This window comes from Ictalurus punctatus, chromosome 4, assembly GCF_001660625.3.
Source record: "Ictalurus punctatus breed USDA103 chromosome 4, Coco_2.0, whole genome shotgun sequence".
Classification (NCBI taxonomy): domain Eukaryota; kingdom Metazoa; phylum Chordata; class Actinopteri; order Siluriformes; family Ictaluridae; genus Ictalurus; species Ictalurus punctatus.
The window spans coordinates 4,324,856-4,347,784 of record NC_071284.1 but is presented as its reverse complement, the minus strand read 5'-3'; the positions used below and the strand labels follow the sequence as shown (position 1 = coordinate 4,347,784).

Genomic DNA, 22,929 nt, shown 5'->3' with positions numbered 1-22,929 from the left:
TTTCATGCATCCCATGCATGAAGTTATGATTTTCAGAACTATACGTTTCTTCCAAGTTGCCACATATCATACAATACACAGTCCAGAGTCTTACGCTGCATTTTAATACTTGACTGTATGAATGTGTTTAAATATTAAAAGAACATAATTGAAGTGTAAGAAGACCAGAGTCATGACAGGTGCTCTTCTCTTTAATCAGTTAATCCAGTCTGACAATACAACAGAGTAAGGTTGAGATCACACAATACATATACTTTAAATCCTAGTGTCAGTCAGAGAAGGGAGTGGATATGAGACCTGCACATAGTCGTTGCGAGTTTGAGACGCTCACGCAAGAGGAGAGACGAGGAAGAAGCGTGATGGAATCGTTGCTAACTATCGTTTCTCTCCTTTTTCATTCTTTTTGAAGCACAACTAAATGAACAGAACAACACTAATAACAGCATCTGACAATGTTTCTCAGATTAGGAGAAATTATATATATTTTATATTTATTTATTTATTATGAGGCGCTGGTTTCCCCAACACCCCAAAATCTCTATATCAAGTATAATACAGGATGCAACATTGCGTACAGTAGCTGTGGGAGTGCAGTGCATGGAAAATAATAAAAAAAAATTCCAAACAGATTAACACAGAGACAAAACCACACTTGCAAATACATTCCTGTGCACTTGGTCATATTGAAGGAAAATTGAGAAGCCAGAGCTGCTAGTGTACCCTTTTTTGTTTCAGCACATCACTGTTGTTTCTACGGTCAATAGGAATGTTCTAGAAGAATACTGATTGCATGATGAGTACAGTAGGTCTGACCTCCATTACTCAGCGCTCTGACGGACAGCCGCCTAACTCGGGTAAGGAATAAATACATTGCCGTTTGTGAACGAAAAAATAGCAGATAATAAACAAGAATGTGTGACTGGGATTAGACAAGATGTCAAAACTGGCCCTTTACAGGTAAAGCCCAGCCGAGGAACCGACCTTGCTAACGCTAATTCCAGTCTGCTAGAAGTGCTTGAATGATAAAGGAGCAGGAGAAAGGTTAGAATGGCTGAAATGAAGAGGATGGGATATCTACTGCACGGGTACCACGCGCATGGTGTTGGTGTAACCGGAGCCTGGACGCCAGCCGGTAAGCACGATGACGACGTCGCCGGGCTTGAAGAACCCTCGAGCCTTGCCTAAATAACACACAGTGGAAAAAGGTTAGAGAGGGAGGGAGAGGAAAAAACCCACCAATGAAACAGTCTTCAAACTTATAGTTCAAACAGGAAGGAAGCTCTCGAGTCTGGTTCCTCTCAAGGTTTCTTCATATCGATTCAGGGAGTTTTTCCTTGCCCCAGTCGCCTCTGGTTTACTCATTAAAGGATCATTTCTCCAATTCCTCTAGATGTGAATAACCTGGATTTCTCAAATGCTTTGTTGCACAACAAAGTCAGTCACTGAAGAGATTGGAAATGTTAAGAGCTTCTTATTCGACTGCTGAAGCCGCAGGAAAGCTAAATCCGTGACTTTTTAGCGAGATTAATATTGGGCCTGTAGATACACACGTGCATGAATAAATCGGTGACTTCTTTTCCAAAAATGTTTCCTCGGTCGGGTCTTGGTCCCGAGTAAAGCATTTATTTCTTCTTCTATAAACCAAGACGAGCGCCACTGAACATCTCACAGGAGGTAAAACAATTGTACGAATAGAATCTGGGGACAAACAAAAAAAATCGGCCCATACGACTGATCCGAGGAATTTCTCTCTCTTCAGTGCAGGTAGTATTAATCCTAAGGAATTGAATCAGTCACCAAAAGACTTTCGGTGCATTGAACAATAAAGAGGGGCTTTAAATAGCCAAAGAGTCTTCTAGTGTCCTCTTACCGACATCCATGGCAAAGTTGACTCGGAGATCGACGTCCTCGGCCCAGACGTCGTGAGCAGGTTTGTTGTAGAACACGGGGAAGATACCACGGTACAAATGTGCCTGGCGAGCAGTCTGCCCGTTACGTGTCACTGCAATGATGGGGGCTCGGGGGCGGTAGCGGGAAAGCAGATGAGCAGACCTGGGAATGAACAGAAGATACTATGACGGCTATGATGTAAGTAACAGTGGTGCCCATCAGTAATGATGTAAAGGTGAATGAAAAGTTTAAAAACCTGTGGTTTAATTTATAGCCTGAACTACCGTCAGTGTACATGCACACCTACCACAAGGGCGAGTGAATGAACTTTCATAAGACGTTTGTTGACACAAAGCAGAAATCCTCCTAGTCTAAACAGTACTGTGTACTCCTCCATTTTCCAGCCAGAGTTGGGCAATACGGCAAAACCATCGAATCACTTGACATTGTCAGAAAGTGTTTTTTTATACAAAACATTTAATACTCAGAAAAGCACATTGTGACATGAATATTGCCATACTGCCCAACCCTATTCACAGCCATAGTTTATTACTCAGACATTCAAGGGTAGGATAGAGGAAGAAAGATTAATATTTGTCTAGTGAATGTATAATTTCCCCCTGAAGCCTTCTATACATTTCACAGAGAGCCAACACACGCATGACTAACACAGTCCCGGTCCTGGGTAGCAGAAACACTCTCGACTAGATTATCTGGACATGCAGGTGGTAAACCTGCTTTATTAAAGATGTATTTGCATCGCTAGAACAAAGCGAATCTCTACAACATATTCCAGGAACCTGATTTTTTTTTTTAAACACTTTGACCATCACCTGACTTTGGTGTATTCCTTAAAACCACCGACACATACACTAAGCTTTAAAAGTTGCAAAGTGTTTCTAACCCTTTAATCATCGTATCGTTTCAAATACCTAACGGAGAAGCGATTTGCAATAGGCTTGTGTGATATAACGATTTTATCGTCCTGATGAAATGTTAGATAAGCCTATTGACAATAATACGGATTAATTCCCCTCTTCCCCCAATCTCAAGCATGCTCAACTCGTGCAGGCTCCCTCACTTTCTGCTCCGCTCTCAGGACAATTAAATACCATTTATCGTTCTTGTTTAGTATTTTCATTTATTCTTTCCTAATGGTAAATCACAAAGAGGGGAAAAAATAAATATATACAAATCAACATTGTGCAGTATTCCTATGCAACTGACTGCACTAGTTTTTGCTTTAAGCTTTTCATTCCAAAGATTAATTAATTAGCAAAATGAAAAAACAGCTACCCAGCCAGTGTAAGATGAGCAGACAGAATACTTAGGCTTCATGCTTCCTCCCTTCTTGCCCTAGCCGTCACCTCTTACCTGCCGGTCTTGGTGAGAACAATTATAGCACTGGCACAGCATTTGAAGGAGGCTTCAACGGCCCCGATGGCTACGGCCTCTGAGGGGTCGTGGCTTAGTTTCGTGGAGCGCCTCAGCTCCTCAAACAGCTGCCGATGGAACATGGCTGCTTCTGCCTCTCTGGCAATCTGAGTGTGTGTGAGGGAAAGGACACAGTGCCACCCAGTGGAGGGAGGTGGAGTGGGAAAGGGAAGGGGTTATAATGAATCAGTCACACCACCAATAGCACTCGCACCGCTCGAGTGAGAAAGAGAGCGAGAGAGATGGGCGAAATGTTTACACTAGCTTTTTTTCCTTTTAAGAAACATCATGGCTTTTGGCAAACCAGCAAACTAATAATTTGAAAACCGCTGTAACATTTGCGTCTCTCCCTCTCCCCACCTCACTCGTGCTCCCTCGTCTGTCCCTGCTCTATACTTCCTGGCTGCGGTTTCGCTTCAGATCTGAACCTCCTGCCTACCTGCCAGAGCCAGTGAGCACTATGAAAGCGGGGGCGAGGATTTTAAATGAAGCCTCCACGGCGCCAATGGCGATGGCCTCAGCTGGCTCAGTAGAGTAGGCTGTGCAGCGGCGCAGGTCCTCGAACACCTGCCGATGGAACATGGCCGCCTCGGCCTCACGAGCGATCTGCCTCGACCGTGCAGCAAGCACATGAGGCAGAGGCATTGAGGAAAAGGGTAGAGAAAGAAATAACAAGCAGGTAGCAAACACAGATGAGTGGAGACAAAGAAAGAGACAGGGCAGGCAAAGAAGAAAAGCAAAAAGATGTACGTACAACAAGAGAATGTAGCAAAGAAGACACAAAAGGAAAGAATTAGTGCGAGTGTTAGATTACAGAATACAGATCACAGACGGTATAAGAGTCAGGAGGAGAAAAACAAAAAAAAAATGGCTACGTTAAAATTTATCTCAGATTCACGTAGCTTTAGTCAGTCATGCAAGAATTATTTTCACGACAATCATGGTTTATAAATCAATCAGATTTTGGTAAATTCCTTACTAAAATCTAAAATCATAGCTGACAACAAACATAAGCAAAGCTGATTGAGATTCAGAACTTTAAAAAAAAAATAATACAAAAAATAAAAATATTATTGGGTTATTTTTGCTGAATGGAGGTGCAACATGCACATCTTGCAGAAGAGAGCAGCCAGTTAGAAGTCTTTCAGTGAGAAGCAAACACAGGGTTAAGTCCACTGTTCATGACTAGAGCTTTAAAAGGTATAGTTTGACCAAAACAGTGCTAAAGAGCAAATCAATTAAAAAGCTCATCAACCCCAAGGACTACTGCTCACTTCTTGTATAATTTTGGTTGCACTACACCTTTAAATACATTCAAGCAAAGTTAGGAAAAGAGGGGCAGGGGGGAGAAGAAAAGAAATATAGAAGCCAAGAATGTAGAAGACAAACACCATGAGAAACATTTAAACGGCCATGCTTTTAAAACGATCCCAAATAACAACGGTGTTGGAGATTAACGTTAATAATGCTGTAAGCCTGATTATACGGCCAGTTGGAAGGGTGTTCGAGGCTTACGAAGGCTCGGCATGCGCATCACGCTCCCTTTGGACTGCGTGGGTGACTCAGCATTCTGAGAGAGTGCGGCACTGAGCGAACAATAAGAAAGCAGAAAATGCTGAACACGCCAAAGGAATTCTGGCAGCGTGCAACAATGTTAGGAGCGAAGATAGTAAAGCCATTCTGCTACTCATAACCCAAAATCATTTATCAGCTGCCAGTATGGTTCTTAAGCTTTCTTTGGATTCTGACCCTACTGTAACAATGAATATCATGGTAATAAAAATCAAAGCGTAAACAATATTAATAAAAATATATAATTTAAAAAAAAAAAGTGCTTTTGTTTAGTGAAGTGCATCAGTAGGGGGCGCATATACCATGTGCTGTGTGCGCACTGCTTCCAGAGGGTAGTCTCCCTTTGCCGTCTCTCCACTCAACATAATGCAGTCGGCCCCATCCAGAACAGCGTTAGCCACGTCGCTGCCCTCGGCACGTGTGGGACGGGGCTTTTTGATCATGCTCTCCAACATCTGGGAACAAAAGACGGGGAGAAATGGTTATAAAATGATTCATGTTATGTTTAAATTAAGAAAGAAAGAAAAACATCTTGACCACACAGATGAAACAAGATACACAGGACCTGAATAGCTCTGAAACACACACGGTGACAAATTTAAAACAATTAAACTCTAACCTGTGTGGCACAAGTGATTGGCTTGCCAGCTCTATTGCAGCGTCCAATCATCATCTTCTGGGCGAGGAAGACCTTCTCCGTGGGGATCTCGATACCCAGGTCACCACGGGCAACCATGATGCCATCACTGGCCTCCATTATCTCATCAAACCTGCAAGCAAGCACGATTTATTTATGGATAACTATCTAGTACAAGACTAGAGGTCGACCGATAGTGGATTTTACCGATACTGATAACCAAGTTGGGCGGTACCTGCCGATAACCGATTAAAATCAACCGTTTTTAAAATTGACAGCAAATGAATAAATAACACTCAAAAGTAAAACTACTGCTGAACTTTATTACAAAAAATAAACAGTACTGACTGTACCATGAAAGCATATTGTACTTTAAGTGAAATAATATTTAATATTTATTTAATTACTAATAAATATTCAAGTAAATAAAAAAGATACATTTTGGTTCAGTTTGGATGTACAAAACTCCAAATAACAAAAATAGAGAGATACAAAATGAAATAAAAAAATAAAAATAAATAACACTTCAAATAACAACGAAATTTGTCAGCGATAGTTTTTATCTTGCCTTTAGAGGTCACTCTAATCATACTGTATGAGGACAGCAGACCCTTCACAGCCGCTGGAGATAAAACAAAAAAAAGCCCAAACAAACAAAAAAGCTATCATTGTGGATTTTTGCAGATAACCGATAGTTCCAGCAATTGGTGCTGATTAAGCAGTGAAACCGATCGATCAGTCAAGCCCTACGGATGGCGCCCGTGACCACCCTTTTATCACTCACCTACGAACTCCTTCATGGTTCTCCAGCTTGCTGATGATCTTGATGTTCTTGCCCTTCTCTCCCAGCACCTTCCTGACCTCATCGACGTCAGCTGCTTTGCGGATGAATGAGGCGAAGACCATGTCGACTCCCATATCCACACCAAACTGCAGGTCCTTAATGTCCTTCTCAGACACGGCGGGCAGATCCACGGCTGCCCCGGGCAGGTTGACTCCCTTCTTGCTTCCCAGCATACCGCCGTTCTCAATCTCACACACCAGGTAGTCCAAGCCTGGTTAGAAAGGAGTTAGAAGAATTAAGACCAAATTCTGCAACGCTGACAAACCACAGAGATCATAAAGGTGTGGCTGTTCCTTTAATCGGAATATACTCATGTACTCCTTATTGTCCACCATTTTATTTATCTTAGGATTTAAATATATGCTCACCAATCTCTAGGACTTGGAGAGAAATGAGCCCATCGTCGATGTAGACCTTGCTGCCCACCTCCACCACCTTAGTGATGTTCTTGTAGTCCAACCAAAGGATGTCCTCACCACAGTTCTCCATGTAGGCATCGTCTATTACCACCTTGATCTGGTTACCCTTCTTCAGCTCCACCTCAGCGGTGCCACTCTGTCACAAACACGCAAAGAGAGTAGAGAACTTTACTATTATTCATAATAAATTAGCATTGAGCATAAAAGCCCCCCCCATCTAGCTTTCTGTAAAGCAAAGTGTAATGCACGCACCCCTTTGATGAGTCCAGTTCTGATCTCCGGGCCCTTGGTATCCAGGGCGATGGCTACAGGTCGGTAGTGGATGCTGCCAGGTTCAAAGCTCTCACAAGCCTCACGAACATTATTTATGGTCTCACGGTGATACTATAACACACACACACACACACACACACACACACACACACACACACACACACACCTTAACTACATCATAACACTGAGTCTACAATGGACAACAAACTGATAAATAATGAGGATAAACTAGTAAAGACTATATTTTAGAGAAGGAAAACTGGGTACACACAATCAGTCAAGCACCAGAACTGCTAAATATGCTGCAATATTGGTTTTGAAAATACATTTTTATTCTGTTCTATAAGCAGTTATCAGGGATATCTGTGCGAGTTCAGCAGGAAAAGCTCCAGTTGATGCAGAATCATAAACATCACCTGGTTGTTTTAATATATTAATAAGATGTATACACCTATAGCTTAGCACAGCAAAATACTATACGTCTAATACGCTATTAAAAGATTCTTCCAGAAAAGGCTTTCCACTAGATTTTGGAGCGTGGCTTTTTCCAACAGTATGGATTTGGTTAAAAGTTATATTTAAGTGTTGATTTGATTGAACAGGGATTGCAGTAATCAGGCCTGGTTGTGTCTAGTCCAGCTGAACCCCATTTATTAATGCAAGTTCATAGTTTTGGGGAATTAATAACTATAGGGGCAAATACATTTTCACACAGGCCCAGTTGGTATTGGATAACTTTTATTGCTTCAATAAATAATCATTTAACAAAAAAAAAAATTATATATAAATAAATCGTGCGTGTGTTTACTAAAATTGCCTGCGTTTTATCTTAGATTTTGAGATGCACACAAAAACAGAGGAAATCAGGCAAATACTTTTTCACAGCACTGTATTTTCCACGGGCGTTTTGTCCTTCATGATTGTTTTTCGCTCCCCAACCCACCACCTGATTGGATGCCGTGTAAACCGCGCTTGACGTCACTTGCTATCCAGATGTCAGGACAGGGCTTTTGATCTGTGAGATCACCATCTTCATCAAAAGAAGGTGAACCTGAATTAGATCCATTAGGTGCCAGAGAAGAGTTTGAATCTGACACGATGGTCAAGACGATCTCAGCATCACGTACTTTTGTGCCGCTCCGACAGCTATTCTGCCATTTTCAGATAGGAAGTATGTTTAGCTGTAGGAAAGCTACAGAATATCTGGAGAGGAATTCATTTCAGCAGACACTAAATTAAGTGAAATAAGATATTAACTGTGTCAACTGACATCCCAAGTCCAACTGAAGAAAACTGACCGCATCAATTTCTACTGGTTTTTAAAAGCGCGAGATTTGACTAGTTCTGGACAGAAAAAGCTTGTTGAGACCACCACTATAGGACAGCCTCACTCTACACATAAACAGTGCAGGTTTTTGTTTGACTGAGATAAGGCTTGGCTCAGCGAGCCTGATGAGTTATTTATAGTAGCGGCACTCGAGTATAGAAGCCACCATGACCTTGACATCTATCACGATCACGTGAATGACACCGTGGCTGTCTACGACCTTTGAGCCCAAGCACAGTAGAGCCGTTTCGGTCGCCGTATAAGTACTAGAAAATTCTGTGGCATCACGCAGATGATAAGGGGAAAATCAGAACCAAGGTCGAAAGAGAAGCCCGAACCTCGTGCGAACCGTGGGAGAAGTTCATGCGAGCAATGTTCATTCCTGACTTGATCATCTCTTTCAGCATGTCCACTGAGCGGGAGGCTGGCCCTGCAACAACACATACATATACCTCATATATAAAAAGCACAGAACCCAATGTCAGAGCATCAACTTGATATACTTCTATGTAGCTGATCTCCATTAGCCTATAGTTTTTTTTTTTTTAAATATAAGGAATAAAAAAAAAGAAAATGCTGTTATTGGAAACAGCTAGCACTACTACTCAAGCTGGTGTTACAAAAAATTTATCAACACCTGTTGACAAATCAAGATTGAGCATTTAAAACCCTCTAATAAATGTGCAACATGAATTAATAAAAAAAAAAAAAAAAAAAAAAAAAAAAAAAAACCACACTGATGTGGGTAGTGCAAGACAACAGACCGATGGTGCAGATGATGCCAGTGTTACGGGCAGTGGTGGGCTCGGAGTCGATGTCTAGCAGGCACATGTGCTCCAGGAAGGTGTCGGCCATGGCGGCGTTCAGCTGCTGAGTCTGGATGAAGGCAGAGCCTAAGTCTGGAATCTTGGTGTGTGACATGGTGAGAGCAGAGTTGCCTGGTGATGTCCTTGAGATAAATACAGAGATATAGAGATACACGACAACAAGAATGAGGTTTGGTCCAAAGGTGATTCAGTGAGCAACATGCGGATAATAATATAGCCTCTACAAATCTCTAATACCCATAAATTGTAAATATGCAACAGGACTAGAGATATAATTGTATGCAGTAAATATATTATTTTTGAGAACAGACACATGAAATCAAAGACCGCAGATCACACAGATTCATCTTGTTCACTGAGCACTGAACTGGCATTATTCATTTAATTCGGTCAGTAGTTGAACTGGGGTGAATTTCAGCCAAACTGCTACACAAGAAACATTAGAAATTCGGATTAAAATTCTATTCTCCATGCCTAATTTAGACTACACGTACAGTCGGTATACGGCTTCATGCGTTTTTAGAAACACGAAAGGAGTCATCATTTAGTTCCATTGTGTTTCAGGCATGGGGAAATGGAATTAAATCAAGAAATATATTTTCCAAATGTTTTATACAGAGGACATTCAAAAGCTGGCAATTTGATTTTTTAATTCCAACAGCGAGGCTTGTTTGCCAGCTGGCAGCCACCCCAATAATTAAATTGTGACCTGTTGATAAACGCAGCCCTGCAGCTTATTACCAAAATACCTTGTGCTTAAACAGCGCCTCGTTTGAGACAGGTCTTTATTAAATGTATTCCTTTATGTCTTGAATTTACTAAGAATCAAACCCAGAAAGTGCTGCATATACGCAAAAAACAATTCAGAAAAGCAAGTAAGTTTCTGCTAAAACACAACCATCTATTGTTTCCTCCTCCTCAGTTTTAGAGATTAGAAGTATTAGAGGTCGACCGATATCAATAACCAATTTGGGCGGTACATAATCAACTGATACTGAATGAAAACGATACTCAAAGTAAAATATCGCTGAACTTTATTACAAAAATAAACAGTACTGACTGTACCATGAACATGTACTATACATTTTTAAAATGAATTAAATATTAATATGTATTAACTATGAATAAAGTAAATTAAAGATTGTTTGGATGTGTAAGACTCAATAAAAATTCATATCTCCAAAATGAATGAAAAACACTTAAAATAACAAAATTTGTCAGCGACGACGACGACTCTAGAGGCCGCTCTCGTACTGTACAATGACAGCGGACCCTTCTCAGCCACTCCCACAACAGACGCAACCGGGAAAAACCAATCGTGTGGATTTTTGCAGATAACAGACAGTTCCGGCAATCGGTTATCAGTGCCGATTAATCGGTTGGTTGATCCCATCTAGAGGTCAATCACATTACATTCACGTGAAACCCTGTATAAGACACAGCTTTTTAACTTCATGGGATGCATCTACTGTATGAAATCAATCGTCATGTAAAATTCCCAAAAGAAGAACTCTTCACTCAGATTACACCAAAGTTGAGAGTATAATGGCTCAAGTAAATTTTAATAAATATTTGATGCTTAAATCTTGATAAACCTTTCAACGTGTACTTGCATTTTCACTACACCCAAAATGGTAATTAAAATCCTTTCATTGTAATTAATTACAAGCCCTCATTCTCAGTCTCTCAACTCTTACAAGACCTTTACATTTCGTCATCTTGTTGCAGAATTGCAAAATTTAAACTTGTACGTGCAAACCCTCATGTAATGCGCTCAACATTCTACCATCTCTTACAGAAAACCCGTTGTGCTTTAGTAACTGCCGGAAGATGTGGAGCAATCTTTTTTTTTTTTTGGAAATATTAAAAAAAGGTGCCAGTTTAGAGAGACAGGAAGTATCACACATTTCCATGTTTGGAACACAACCAAAAATTATTAGTATTATTCTGCCAAACCTCAGAGTATTAGTTCTTAGACATTGCCATGTTCTACTCAAGAGACAGGCTTTTGCTTGGAGGATTATATAATTATACCTCAGTGGCATATCTCCTGCACCAATGTGGCTATTAATAGAACAAAATCAATAGGGCAAGCCAATGTCCTACAGTAGTGGTTAAGAGACAGGGTACACTGACTAAACATTTTCACTCCCATGATGACTGTGGAAAATAAAAGAGTATTTAAATCCCTGTGATGGGAGACGTTATGTAGCTACAGTCTTTATATTCTCCTGATAATGTCTCTGGCCCTTAAAAAAAAGCCTGAAGAATACAGCTAGCGTTTCAGAACTGTGGTCTTCCCTCCTCGCATGCAAGAGACGTTATCGGAGTCGTTCCTATTCAGTCTGTGAAGTGTTTAAATAGCAGGAGGAGTTTTATAAGCTTTTTTATATTTCCCTCTACTGTATTTCGCTCGGTTTATTTAAACACATGGACCAACTGAAGTGTTTAAACAAGCAAATCGAATGAAAACGGCACTTTACAGAACCAAACAGCTTTACGGTAGCATAACTGCTATGGGATGAGACAACAAAGCACGCTCAACACAAACGTCCAGGGAATGAGCATGAACGTCGTGTCCTGTCAGGCCCTGTACTTCAGAGATCGAAGAGTCCATCCAAACTTGCTGGAAATTTCCATGCCCGCCTACAGTGCTACAGTGCGTGTCTTTGTCTTTTGAGGAGTCCAGTGTTGCACAAGGAGACAACGAGTGGTGAAGAGCAAGTCCTTTCAGCCTGTCATACGATACATGGTACTGGACTGATGGAAAGGAGAGCAGCGAGAATACTCGAATAGCAATAAAACCAGAAAACCTTTCCCATGGATGCAATCATGTTGCGAGCTAATCCAGTCCAACAGAAGAACAGGAGATTAGCTCTAGTATAACCCTACATGGTCATGTCTCCAGGTACACAAAAACAAATATATTGCACGCGAATACCAGATTTGTTTCCGCAATGCATGACTTGACCTAGTTAAAACTTATACACACACACACACACACACACACACACACACACACTACAATGAGGTAACACCTTACACTCTTCTGATCTCTTTAGTGATCAGAGAGACAATTGATACAACAGGTCACTTATAATAGTAAATAAAAGGCTTAAATTACACTTGGGCAATATTGATTTTTCCGGTTGAGATTTTAGAAATAAACGATTTTCTTCATCCAGAGCTGGTACCTTTAAACAAAAAAACAAAAACAAAACCCAACACCACACACGCCACCATTTTAGGTTTAAGGAGCATAGGGGAGGGTGTAATATTACAGCTGAGAGGTGGAGTTTTAAGCAAACGGTTAAAATCCTCCCCGGCCAATATAGCCGTAGACAACTAATTTGTAGAACGTCACATGGGCGACAAAATGTCCCACGTACACGAGAGCATGATGGGTTTGAAGACAGCCCTGTCATGAGTCTGCCCACCCACAGATTTACCTATTAAAGCTCAATTTATTACAAGAAAAGCCTCATTTACTATTCTACCTGCAGTCTGAATACCAGAACATTCTGACTCATCGCAAACAGTCGGTGGTTATCCGCAGTTTATTCCAGTGCAGCTCAGACCACCGTGATGAGATGGGACTGAGCCAGTAAGCTGCTGTACGTGAGGAATCTCACATCTCAACACACACGTACAGACTACGTGACCAACCACAGATACAGTCAGGGATGAAAATCAACCCCCCCTTGCCGTGGACAGAATCACCAGAATACTGAGAGACAGGTTTAGATAGATATTTACCTAAAAGGGAATAAACCAATTTCTATCCGATCAAACAAGGCGCGTAATCTGTTTAATAATCCAGTAAATAGAAGAGGAATACAATCCTATAAACCTTTGAAGCGGATTACTTTAACAATCAGAATCTTTGCATACACACTGACTGATCGGAAACAATTTAAAAAATAAATAAATAAATAAATAAATATTTTTAAAAAAAGCACGTATAGCTGGAACAGTGATCCGTGGGGTCCAAGCACCCTCCACAAAAAGCAATCCCCATCCAAATAGCCAGCTCTTGCCAAGTTACACAGAATTATAAGACTGCGGTGTGTTCCGAGATGCTTTTCTGCTCGACCCGGTTGTAAAGAGTGATTATTTGAGTTACTACAGACTTCCTGTCAGCTCAGACCAGTCTGGTCATTCTTCTCCGATCTCTCTCATCAGTGAGGTGTTTCAGCCTGCAGACCCTCCACTCACAGGATGGGTTTTTTCCCTTTTCACACCATTCTGGGTAAACTTTAGTTTCTGAAATACGCAAACCAAAGCGAAAACCAACAACCATACCACGGTTAAAGTCACATTCTTTCCATCCATTCTGAGGTTTGATGCTGCAACATGACTGAAGAAGGATAACTATAAGTGAGCCTTCGTATAGGTGTTCCTATTAAAGTGGATGGTGAGTGTGCACATAAATTGATAGGCCATTATATGGTATATAACTGAAGAAAACATCACTGGACATCCTTGCAGTGTAAGATCATGTAGACAATAAAATCGTTATATACTGCAAAAGCCTTGTCTGGATACACAACCTGCTCATCCCATAGCCACCTGTTGCAAACATTTTTGCATCAGCATACATTAATTTTGGATTACACACACCATGCAATGTCAGACTGTTTTAGGCATGCGTCCAAAATCATTCTGCAGTTGGAATTAAAAAAATAATAATGACGCAAATACTTTGTGCCAGTCTGACTGAACACGAGTCCTTATTAGATCAGATTACAAGCGTCAGAGGTCAAGTGGCCTTGCAGCAGCTCTTCTATTGCAAATTACCCACAAGTGAAGCGCTCGGCTTTTTCCAACATTGCATAACACTGGCACTTTCGGCTATTGAAGACCACACTCGAGTACAAGCGCTTTGGTTACGTCAGCGTTAATGCCGTCGTCTGTTTAAAAACGTTCACCAGATTTCGGCTGATAACAGAACGGTAATGAATACGCGCACCAGCCAATAAGATGGTGTCTTAGTCACATCAGTTTGAGGATGATGAAGCAGAAACTAGTTGTGGTTGTCAGCTTGCACTAAAAGTGGTTCGATCCCGAGTCATAATCTGGGAGCACAGCTCGTGGACTGAAACAGCTCGACGTTGTAAATGTAGCACAAAATACACACGTTATAGATCCACCCACACCCACCTACTAAATACATCAACATATACGAATGCATTATTATTTTTTATCAGATTACAAATTATGCTTATGAACATTTTCCACAGAGTGCAGATGAAACATGGAGCACCAGATCAGTGCACATGAACACCCCTCCCCCCCACCATCTCCTCTTTCCTTCTCCTGACCACAACATTTCCTTGTTTGTTTTTATTTAACCCGAGAACAGAACGTGGCCTTTCTTCGTCCTGGGAGTTTCACATCTGACTGCCAACTCCTGTTCACATGAACTTAAAAACTCCTGTCATTTTTTTTTCTCCCATGTTGGATCCCACAAGATGGCTGTTGTGATGCATACTTGCAGCATGCAGGGTAATAAAGCAGCTCTACATCTGTGCGGTTGTTTGATTTGCAAAACAAAAAAAAAGGTAGACATGTCTGCCACCCTGAAACCACTGAAGTTAGCTCGTCTCCTGGAAACCAAGGCTAAGAAGCCACCGAGTGGCACGTGAACAGCATATGGCTATGACTACTGAATTACCCGGCAACTACGATCATGTGAGATTTATTTATTTAAAAACCTGTCGCACCCTATCAGAACTTTACAGCATGTCTATTATCCAGCTTACACACCTACTCAGACACTATTCCAATAACCTTCCACACTCAAGCCCTTATCTAGTCTCCTTCCACCATGCCTTAACAACCTTGGCTACTCACCAGACCAACAAGGGCGTGAAAATGACCTCGATTCGTCAAATCAATATAAATCCACGTACCTGTAGAGCGCTCGGTTTTTCAGTGAGCTACAGACACACCTAGACAGCAGAAACTTCCCGAATGGTTCGGGTTTTGGTGGAGGATTTTCCCTACCCAGAGCACTGTAGCCTGGGAGTTTGAAACGAATGAACCCGGGTTCTGCATGCTCTGCAAAGACTTGAACATGAAATCCTCTTCTCTTAAGAACGGATGAACTACTTAAGTCAATCAGGCCTTTCCTAAAGCTCTGGACCAACATGAGTCAATGGAGAGGTTAACGGGTTTGGTATTAGCCGAGCAAGACCACCGCAACCAGATCAGGTTACGGACTCGGGCACTAAAATAGCAAAGGGACATTCTACATTAGAGTGGACATATGGACACTTCATCGCAAGAGGACTTCCTGTACGTCCTGCTCATGAACTGCGTGTTAATAACAGTGTGTTAATATAAATGACACCATCATTTGAACCGACACACCGGGTAAAAAATTCCATGATGCTCTGTAGGAAAAGGAGGTTCTGCACTTTTTGCTTGCAACTTTAGGAAGCGTACACTCTTTTCAAAAGTCTCCTTCCAAAAACAAATCATAACGACATCGGTGAATCCAATCCCAACAGGGTTTTACACAAATAATCAATATAATATAATGGGCGGCTGTGGCTCTGGTGGTAGAGTGCGTTGTCCACTAATCGAATCAGGGGATGTTAGACGTTTGAGTCCCGACCCACATGACTCCACATTCCAAAGTGTCCTTGGGCAAGACACTTTGTTGCTCCTGTTGGCAGGCTAGCGTTTTGCATACTACCACTGGTGTGGGAGTGTGTGAATGAGAGTGTAAAGTGCTTTGTAGAACAGCCAAGGTTAAAAAGCAATATATACGTGCAGACCATTTACAAAAAAAAAAAAATAATAATAAATTTTTAAAGAAAAAAAAAAAATCTATTTTTCATAGAGAGTTTTACCTCCAACATCATGCATCAAGGATCCTTAAATTATCTCTGTGGACTGGAATTTCCCTCACCTCACCACAAGCCTGTAATTATTCAGGATCTGCCAACGCGTTCTCTGTTTTAACCTGATGATTAACACTCTGCTCTTTGGCGTGGCTTCAGGAGATGTGATTTGACTCACTGCAGAAATACACGGTACATTTCCACAAGAAACGACTCATTCGCCCTGTCCTCGGTATAAAGGACATTAATTCCTCAAATTAATTAATTCCTAACGTGTTTACTGTGAACATGAGATGTTCTTGCAAATGTTTCTGAAAGCACTAATGCTCGCAAATTAAGTCTGGCTGACTGTCCGAGTGCCACACAAACTTCTGCTTCCCCCTTCTTGTTGCAAAGAGCCAAAAGAGCTTGGTTACCAAATCCACCTTTCCTGCCAACAGGCACATAACTCTGTTGTAGTGTCAATACCTTTTATCCTGGCCTGAGGGTTCAGCATTTAGAACAGAGAGAATTAGGCTCCCAAGTATTTAACACGACAGGCATAAAAGATAAGATATGATAGAAATGAAACTTATCCTATTCTCAGAGAATGGGAGAAGAATCACTTTCAAAAGCCTATCATCTAACTATTAGTGATCGCTGCATTATATATCCGATCAGAGTCAACAGTTTTGCCATATAGAGACTGATACGAAACAGTCCTTACACGTAAACACGGGACAAACCTTGACAGCCATCATTACACCGATGTTTTGCCTTAAACAGCTACAGCAGCTTGGAGTATTAATGCTTAAGAAAAGGCAAAAACGTACACAAATGAGAAGCAGGACATGATTGCTGAATTTGACACGGCAAGGATTCACAGAGTGACGTCTCTGGAAACCAGAACAATATGAGATGGAAGATGATAGTAATAATAATAATAATTAAAAAAATAATAGATGCATCAGGTTTTCTTGTACCCTTTCACCACCTGTACACACATGTTGGAAGAAGAATGAAGCATACAGGAAGCTGTGTCACTGCATACACTTCAGTCTTGACGGTTAATGTGGTGTGCATATAACCCCAAGAAACCACATTATTAGGGAAGGAACCGATGCGTTTCTCTGCAGGGGCTCCCGAAAAGCATTCGTGCCGTCGTCAGAAGATCGTGAGCGACAATCCAGACGATGCTGTGGCCGAGAGCCAAGAGAGCAAACCTGGTCTACAGGTGGGAGGAAGTGCGTCACTCTATCCTCTTTCATTCAGAGCGAAACTAATCAGTCAGTGGTCAGTGAGCTCACGTATGCAAAATAGGACACGAAAACTTTCCTCTGAGCAACAGTTTGAAAAAGAGGTAGTCGCTCGGGCTTCACGTGTCTCTGAGGAAGCACGTGTTGGACTTACCTTCTGCCATTGACTGAAGGCAGAGCTGGCTGGTGGGCGGGAATTGGCAAGTGACCAAATTGGAAGAAAATGGGGTAAAAATTAAATGAATAAAAGGAATGAATATTAAAAAAAATAAAAAGTTACCATAAAGATGTCAGAACAGGAGCGGTATCAGATCATGTCAGATATACAAAGCCATGGTTTTATTCCTCAAAAATGGAAGAAGTAGATTCATCATACCAAATAATTTATTATAAAAAAAAAAGTTATTATATATTTATATTTAAGATGCTTATATTTCTCATCTAATCAATGCGGTTCAAAACATCATTAGGTGTATTAGAACAGGTACATCTTCCTTAAGATGACATGATGATCTTTAGCTCCTTAAAAACACTGGTGTATTTAGTGTTTAAGAGTTTATCTTTTAATCTCTGGGATGTTTTTATGCGGATACACAGTTTTTTTTCCTGCCTGTTGCACAGCATTGCTGCGGATGTGTTCAAAGTCACGTTCACTCTGCGTCACATTTTCCCCCTAAGTAGGGAGCAGGCTTATGGGACTCGAGCCAAAGAAAAGCAGTGCAATATTTTCCCACCGACCGCACCTACATATGAGTAAAATGACCTTAACATGCTGAAAACTAAATAATAATAATAATAATAATAATAATAATAATAATAATAATAATAGCTGCGCAATACGACAGACACATCATTCATAATGCGCATGCGCACTCTGGCTAGTCAGTTTATGCTAGCACGTAGCCTGGAAATAGTATCCTAATTCCAGCTGGTTAGCCTTTATTTTAAAGCCACTAGCTAACTGGGTGAATATTTCGGCTTGACTATTGTTCGACTTAATTAACAAAAAAACAAACAAAAAAAAAAAACTTTAAAAATTTGCCAGCTATTGTACAGCTAGCCTTTTTTTTTAAACCTACAGAAATGTAGCATCACGGGCTGAATCACAAATATCCCCGTAGTTCCTATACAAGCGCACTTCGTGAGGTATTACAGATACCTGCTTGTACACTCTTAAGTAGTTCACTATTTATTTAGCACAGCCATTTGGGCTTCTGCCAACACAGCATGCTCGCTAAATCCGAATAACGTTACATCCATTTCTTCAAAAACGCTTGCTAGTTCATTTATTAGTCAAGTTGACATAACTTCAGGAGATACATATAGGTTTATTAGATTGTAAGGCTAAAAGTCTTTGTGCTGATAGAGCTTACCTTCCCCCAAAATAACCGTCCAGTTCAAGTGATGCGCTTCAAAACGCCGCACGAGCGTCAGCGTCCTCAAGGTGATCTGATAAATTGACCGGCACTACTTTAACGCCAGACTACGCGGATGTATTCCTTACGCAAACTGGGCGGATAGGTCCCTGTAGTAACGTCTATAGTTTTAAACCTATTAAAAATGACTAATACAATTCAACTACGCGTTAATTTGTAGAGCTGTATCATTTTATTAAACGTCGTACACAAAACGTTGAACGAATATATTTATTTAAAAAAAAAATCATCATCATCATTTTATCGGAAGGATATGTGACACAAAAATGAAGGAAGTAGGGTTCTTCAGGATAGCCAATCAGAAGACGAGAACTGGGCACGTTGACGTGCACGAGCAGAGCATGCGTACGGCAGGAGATGCTGTGCACATTAGTTCAGTGTTCTCAACTATTATTATAAATGCATAGCGTTAAGATATTCTTCCGTGCACATGTCAGGAACTCATCAGCATCATGTGCACCAGTGCTTAACGCTTTCCACTACACTCATCAATTTTGTTCCATGCAACATTAAAAATGCCTAGATTGTGACTCATAGCATGCATCAAACCTCTATGATATGCATTAGAGTGAGTGCATTGTCCAAATCAATGCAAATCGTTTAACTGTTGTGTGCAAGTCGCATTAGTTGCAATGCTAAATCAGAGCACTAAAACATTAAAATGTGCAGGACAGCGGGTTCTCTTAGAGTCGAACATGTAGTCTAACTCCATACTGATTAGTCAGTTTCCCTTATCCATGCAAACTTCCTGAATTTACTTATGCTACAAAAGCGCCCTCTTGTGTTCGACCTCAGCATTGCAATAGTTTAATCGTGGATGAGCAGCCATTTTCATTTTTTTTTTTTAAGTCCAAATATATAATGTAGGTGATCATACATTTCTACACAAGTACCCACTTTTTTTTTTTAAACTATACTAATCATTCAGCTCACTTGTGAGACCTACTGAAGGCTATAAACATCCTTTTAATCATGAATCATTCAAGCAATCACCACTCCTTACTCGTGAAATTAAGGGTGTAACTTTCAGTTTATTAAAAGAGAAAAAAGAAAAAAGGTCAGATCAAGCTCAAGTAAGGTGAGACGTATTCCAGATTTATTCCACATTCCAACCAGCTTACTCATAAGCAGATAAAGGCCTCCTGCCGAAAGGCTCAGATTCACTCATACACTCTACAATCTTTGTAGCTGTTGGTGCAGGTATTATTGCTATAATACTGCTATAAATAATATAGCAGTGTTTTGCACAAGGCTTGATTTTTCTCAGGTAAAAGCATGTGGATTTACTCACCTGCTTCCCGTGACCATTTCATTGTTGCTGCTGCTCCCACTGCCCATGCTGCCCCGTCCTTAGCTGGAGTCATTACCTCTAGTCAGCTTGTGTGCTTCTCACCTGAGCCTTCTCACTGTCACTGAAATCCAATCAGCCCACACTATCAGAGCAAACCCCTGCCTGTCAGTCTGCATTACAATCTAAAAGTCAATCCCACTGCATGTTCTCTGCGAATGGAAACTCGTTGCTAACTGTTTGGGTTAGATTAGATCATCCTGTTTGCTGAAGAACTTTCATCATAATGTCAATATATAAAGACCTGTGGGTGTTCACATAAATCTCCTGACTTACCTAAAACCATCACCCCCCACCCCCCCCCATCACCACCACCTCCCCCGATATTAAAAAATGTTAGACAACAGAAGAAGCCACAGATGCTCCTACAGTTTAATTCAAATCAAGAAATCCATATTATACTGGACATGCATGCAAAGTTGAAACAACCTGAACTCTGAATGCATTCGGGTGTCATACGTGGTATATTATATTATGCAGTAACATTCGACTGTTATGTGTTCAACACTAACTGAAATTCTCCAGTGATTTTTTCAGCTCTCTTTATTTATATATTTGTGCTTGTCCAGTCTGCACACTCATGAAAATACACACATAGACACACATTGCATTTTTTTTCAGCACGAGCTTGGGTTAGTACTGGAGTTTCACATGTTCTTCCCATGCGAATGAGGGTTTCCTCTGGGGTCTCTGTTTTTCTCCCATCTCACCAAAGCATGTCAGTAGCTAGTCTAAACTGCCCCAATTAAGTCATACTGTATAACCCTGAAAACCTTGTTTTCTATATGTCTATGTATCTATATGTGTGTGTCTATATAAGTACAGTGAGGGAAAGAAGTATTTGATCCCCTCCTGATTTTGTACGTTTGCCCACTGACAAAGAAATGATCAGTCTATAATTTTAATGGTAGATTTATTTGAACAGTGAGAGACAGGATAACAAAAAGAAAATCCAGAAAAACGCATTTTCAAAAATGTTATAAATTGATTTGCATTTTAATGAGGGAAATAAGTATTTGACCCCCTCTCAATCAAAAAGATTTCTGGCTCCCAGGTGTCTTTTATACAGGTAACGAGCTGAGATTAGGAGCACACTCTTAAAGGGAGTGCTCCTAATCTCAGTTTGCACAGAAGCAATCAATCAATCAGATTCCAAACTCTCCACCATGGCCAAGACCAAAGAGCTCTCCAAGGATGTCAGGGACAAGACTGTAGACCTACACAAGTTTGGAATGGGCTACAAGACCATTGCCAAGCAGCTTGGTGAGAAGGTGACAACAGTTGGTGCGTTTATTCGCAAATGGAAGAAACACAAAAGAACTGTCAATCTCCCTCGGCCTGGGGCTCCATGCAAGATCTCACCTCGTGGAGTTGCAATGATCATGAGAACAGTGAGGAATCAGCCCAGAACTACACAGGAGGATCTTGTCAATGATCTCAAGGCAGCTGGGACCATAGTCACCAAGAAAACAATTGGTAACACACTACGCCGTGAAGGACTGAAATCCTGCAGCGCCCACAAGGTCCCACTGCTCAAGAAAGCACATATACATGCCCGTCTGAAGTTTGCCAATGAACATCTGAATGATTCAGAGGACAACTGGGTGAAAGTGTTGAGGTCAGATGAGACCAAAATGGAGCTCTTTGGCATCAACTCAACTCGCCGTGTTTGGAGGAGGAGGAATGCTGCCTATGACCCCAAAAACACCATCCCCACCGTCAAACATGGAGGTGGAAACATTCTGATTTGGGGGTGTTTTTCTGCTAAGGGGACAGGACAACTTCACCGCATCAAAGGGACAATGGACGGGGCCATGTACCATCAAATTTTGGGTGAGAACCTCCTTCCCTGAGCCAGGGCATTGAAAATGGGTCATGGATGGGTATTCCAGCATGACAATGACCCAAAACACACGGCCAAGGCAACAAAGGAGTGGCTCAAGAAGAAGCACATTAAGGTCCTGGAGTGGCCTAGCCAGTCTCCAGACCTTAATCCCATAGAAAATCTGTGGAGGGAGCTGAAGGTTCGAGTTGCCAAACGTCAGCCTCGAAACCTTAATGACTTGGAGAAGATCTGCAAAGGGTTAGGAGTGGAACAAAATCCCTCCTGAGATGTGTGCAAACCTGGTGGCCAACTACAAGAAACGTCTGACCTCTGTGATTGCCAACAAGGGTTTTGCCACCAAGTACCAAGTCATATTTTGCAGAGGGGTCAAATACTTATTTCCCTCATTAAAATGCAAATCAATTTATAACATTTTTGACATGAATTTTTCTGGATTTTTTTGTTGTTATTCTGTCTCTCACTGTTCAAATAAATCTACCATTACAATTATAGACTGATCATTTCTTTGTCAGTGGGCAAACGTACAAAATTAGCAGGGGATCAAATACTTTTTTCCCTCACTGTATGTGTCATCATGACACACATGTCATTTTCCTTTATAAACCATACACTTTAAGCTACAGTGCCCTCCACTAATATTGGCGCCCTTGGTAAATGTGAGCATAGAAGGTTGTGGAAAATTGTCTTTACTGTTTAACCTTTTGATCTTTTGTTCAAAAAAAAAAATTCACAAAAATCATCACAGGGCACACTCAGAGAGGGGGGGGGGGGAGAGGGGGGAGAGATAGAGAGAGAGGGGGGAGAGAGAGAGGAGAGAGAGAAAGGGGGAGAGAGATAGAGAGAGGAGGGAGAGAGAAAGAGGGGAGAGAGAGGAGAGAGAGAGAGAGAAAGATGGGAGAGAGAGAGTGGGGAGAGGAGAGAGAGAGTGGGGGAGAGAGGGAGGGGAGAGAGAGGAGAGAGGCGGGAGAGACGTGGGAGAGAGAGAAAGGGGGA

At 41.2% G+C, this 22,929-nt stretch overlaps 1 protein-coding gene across 5 annotated transcripts; it reads right to left on the bottom strand.

The window, feature by feature from the left end:
• Positions 1–173: 173 nt before the first annotated feature.
• Positions 174–20,095, bottom strand: pkma (pyruvate kinase M1/2a). Of its 5 annotated transcripts, none has more exons than XM_047154705.1 (11): positions 20,034–20,095; positions 9,161–9,345; positions 8,735–8,826; positions 7,049–7,180; positions 6,746–6,932; positions 6,318–6,588; positions 5,516–5,666; positions 5,199–5,351; positions 3,265–3,431; positions 1,871–2,052; positions 174–1,181 (listed from the first exon to the last, which is right to left on the bottom strand). In XM_047154705.1, exons 1-11 carry the CDS (start codon positions 20,078–20,080, stop codon positions 1,075–1,077), a joined length of 1,674 nt encoding a protein of 557 aa, XP_047010661.1. In that variant the 5' UTR covers positions 20,081–20,095; the 3' UTR covers positions 174–1,074. The 5 variants fall into 5 exon arrangements, 4 of the variants coding, with proteins under 4 accessions (XP_047010661.1, XP_017321639.1, XP_047010660.1 ...); XM_017466150.3 differs by lacking the exon at positions 20,034–20,095 and adding an exon at positions 18,680–18,748; XM_047154704.1 differs by lacking the exons at positions 3,265–3,431; positions 20,034–20,095 and adding exons at positions 3,764–3,930; positions 15,136–15,389.
• Positions 20,096–22,929: the final 2,834 nt, after the last annotated feature.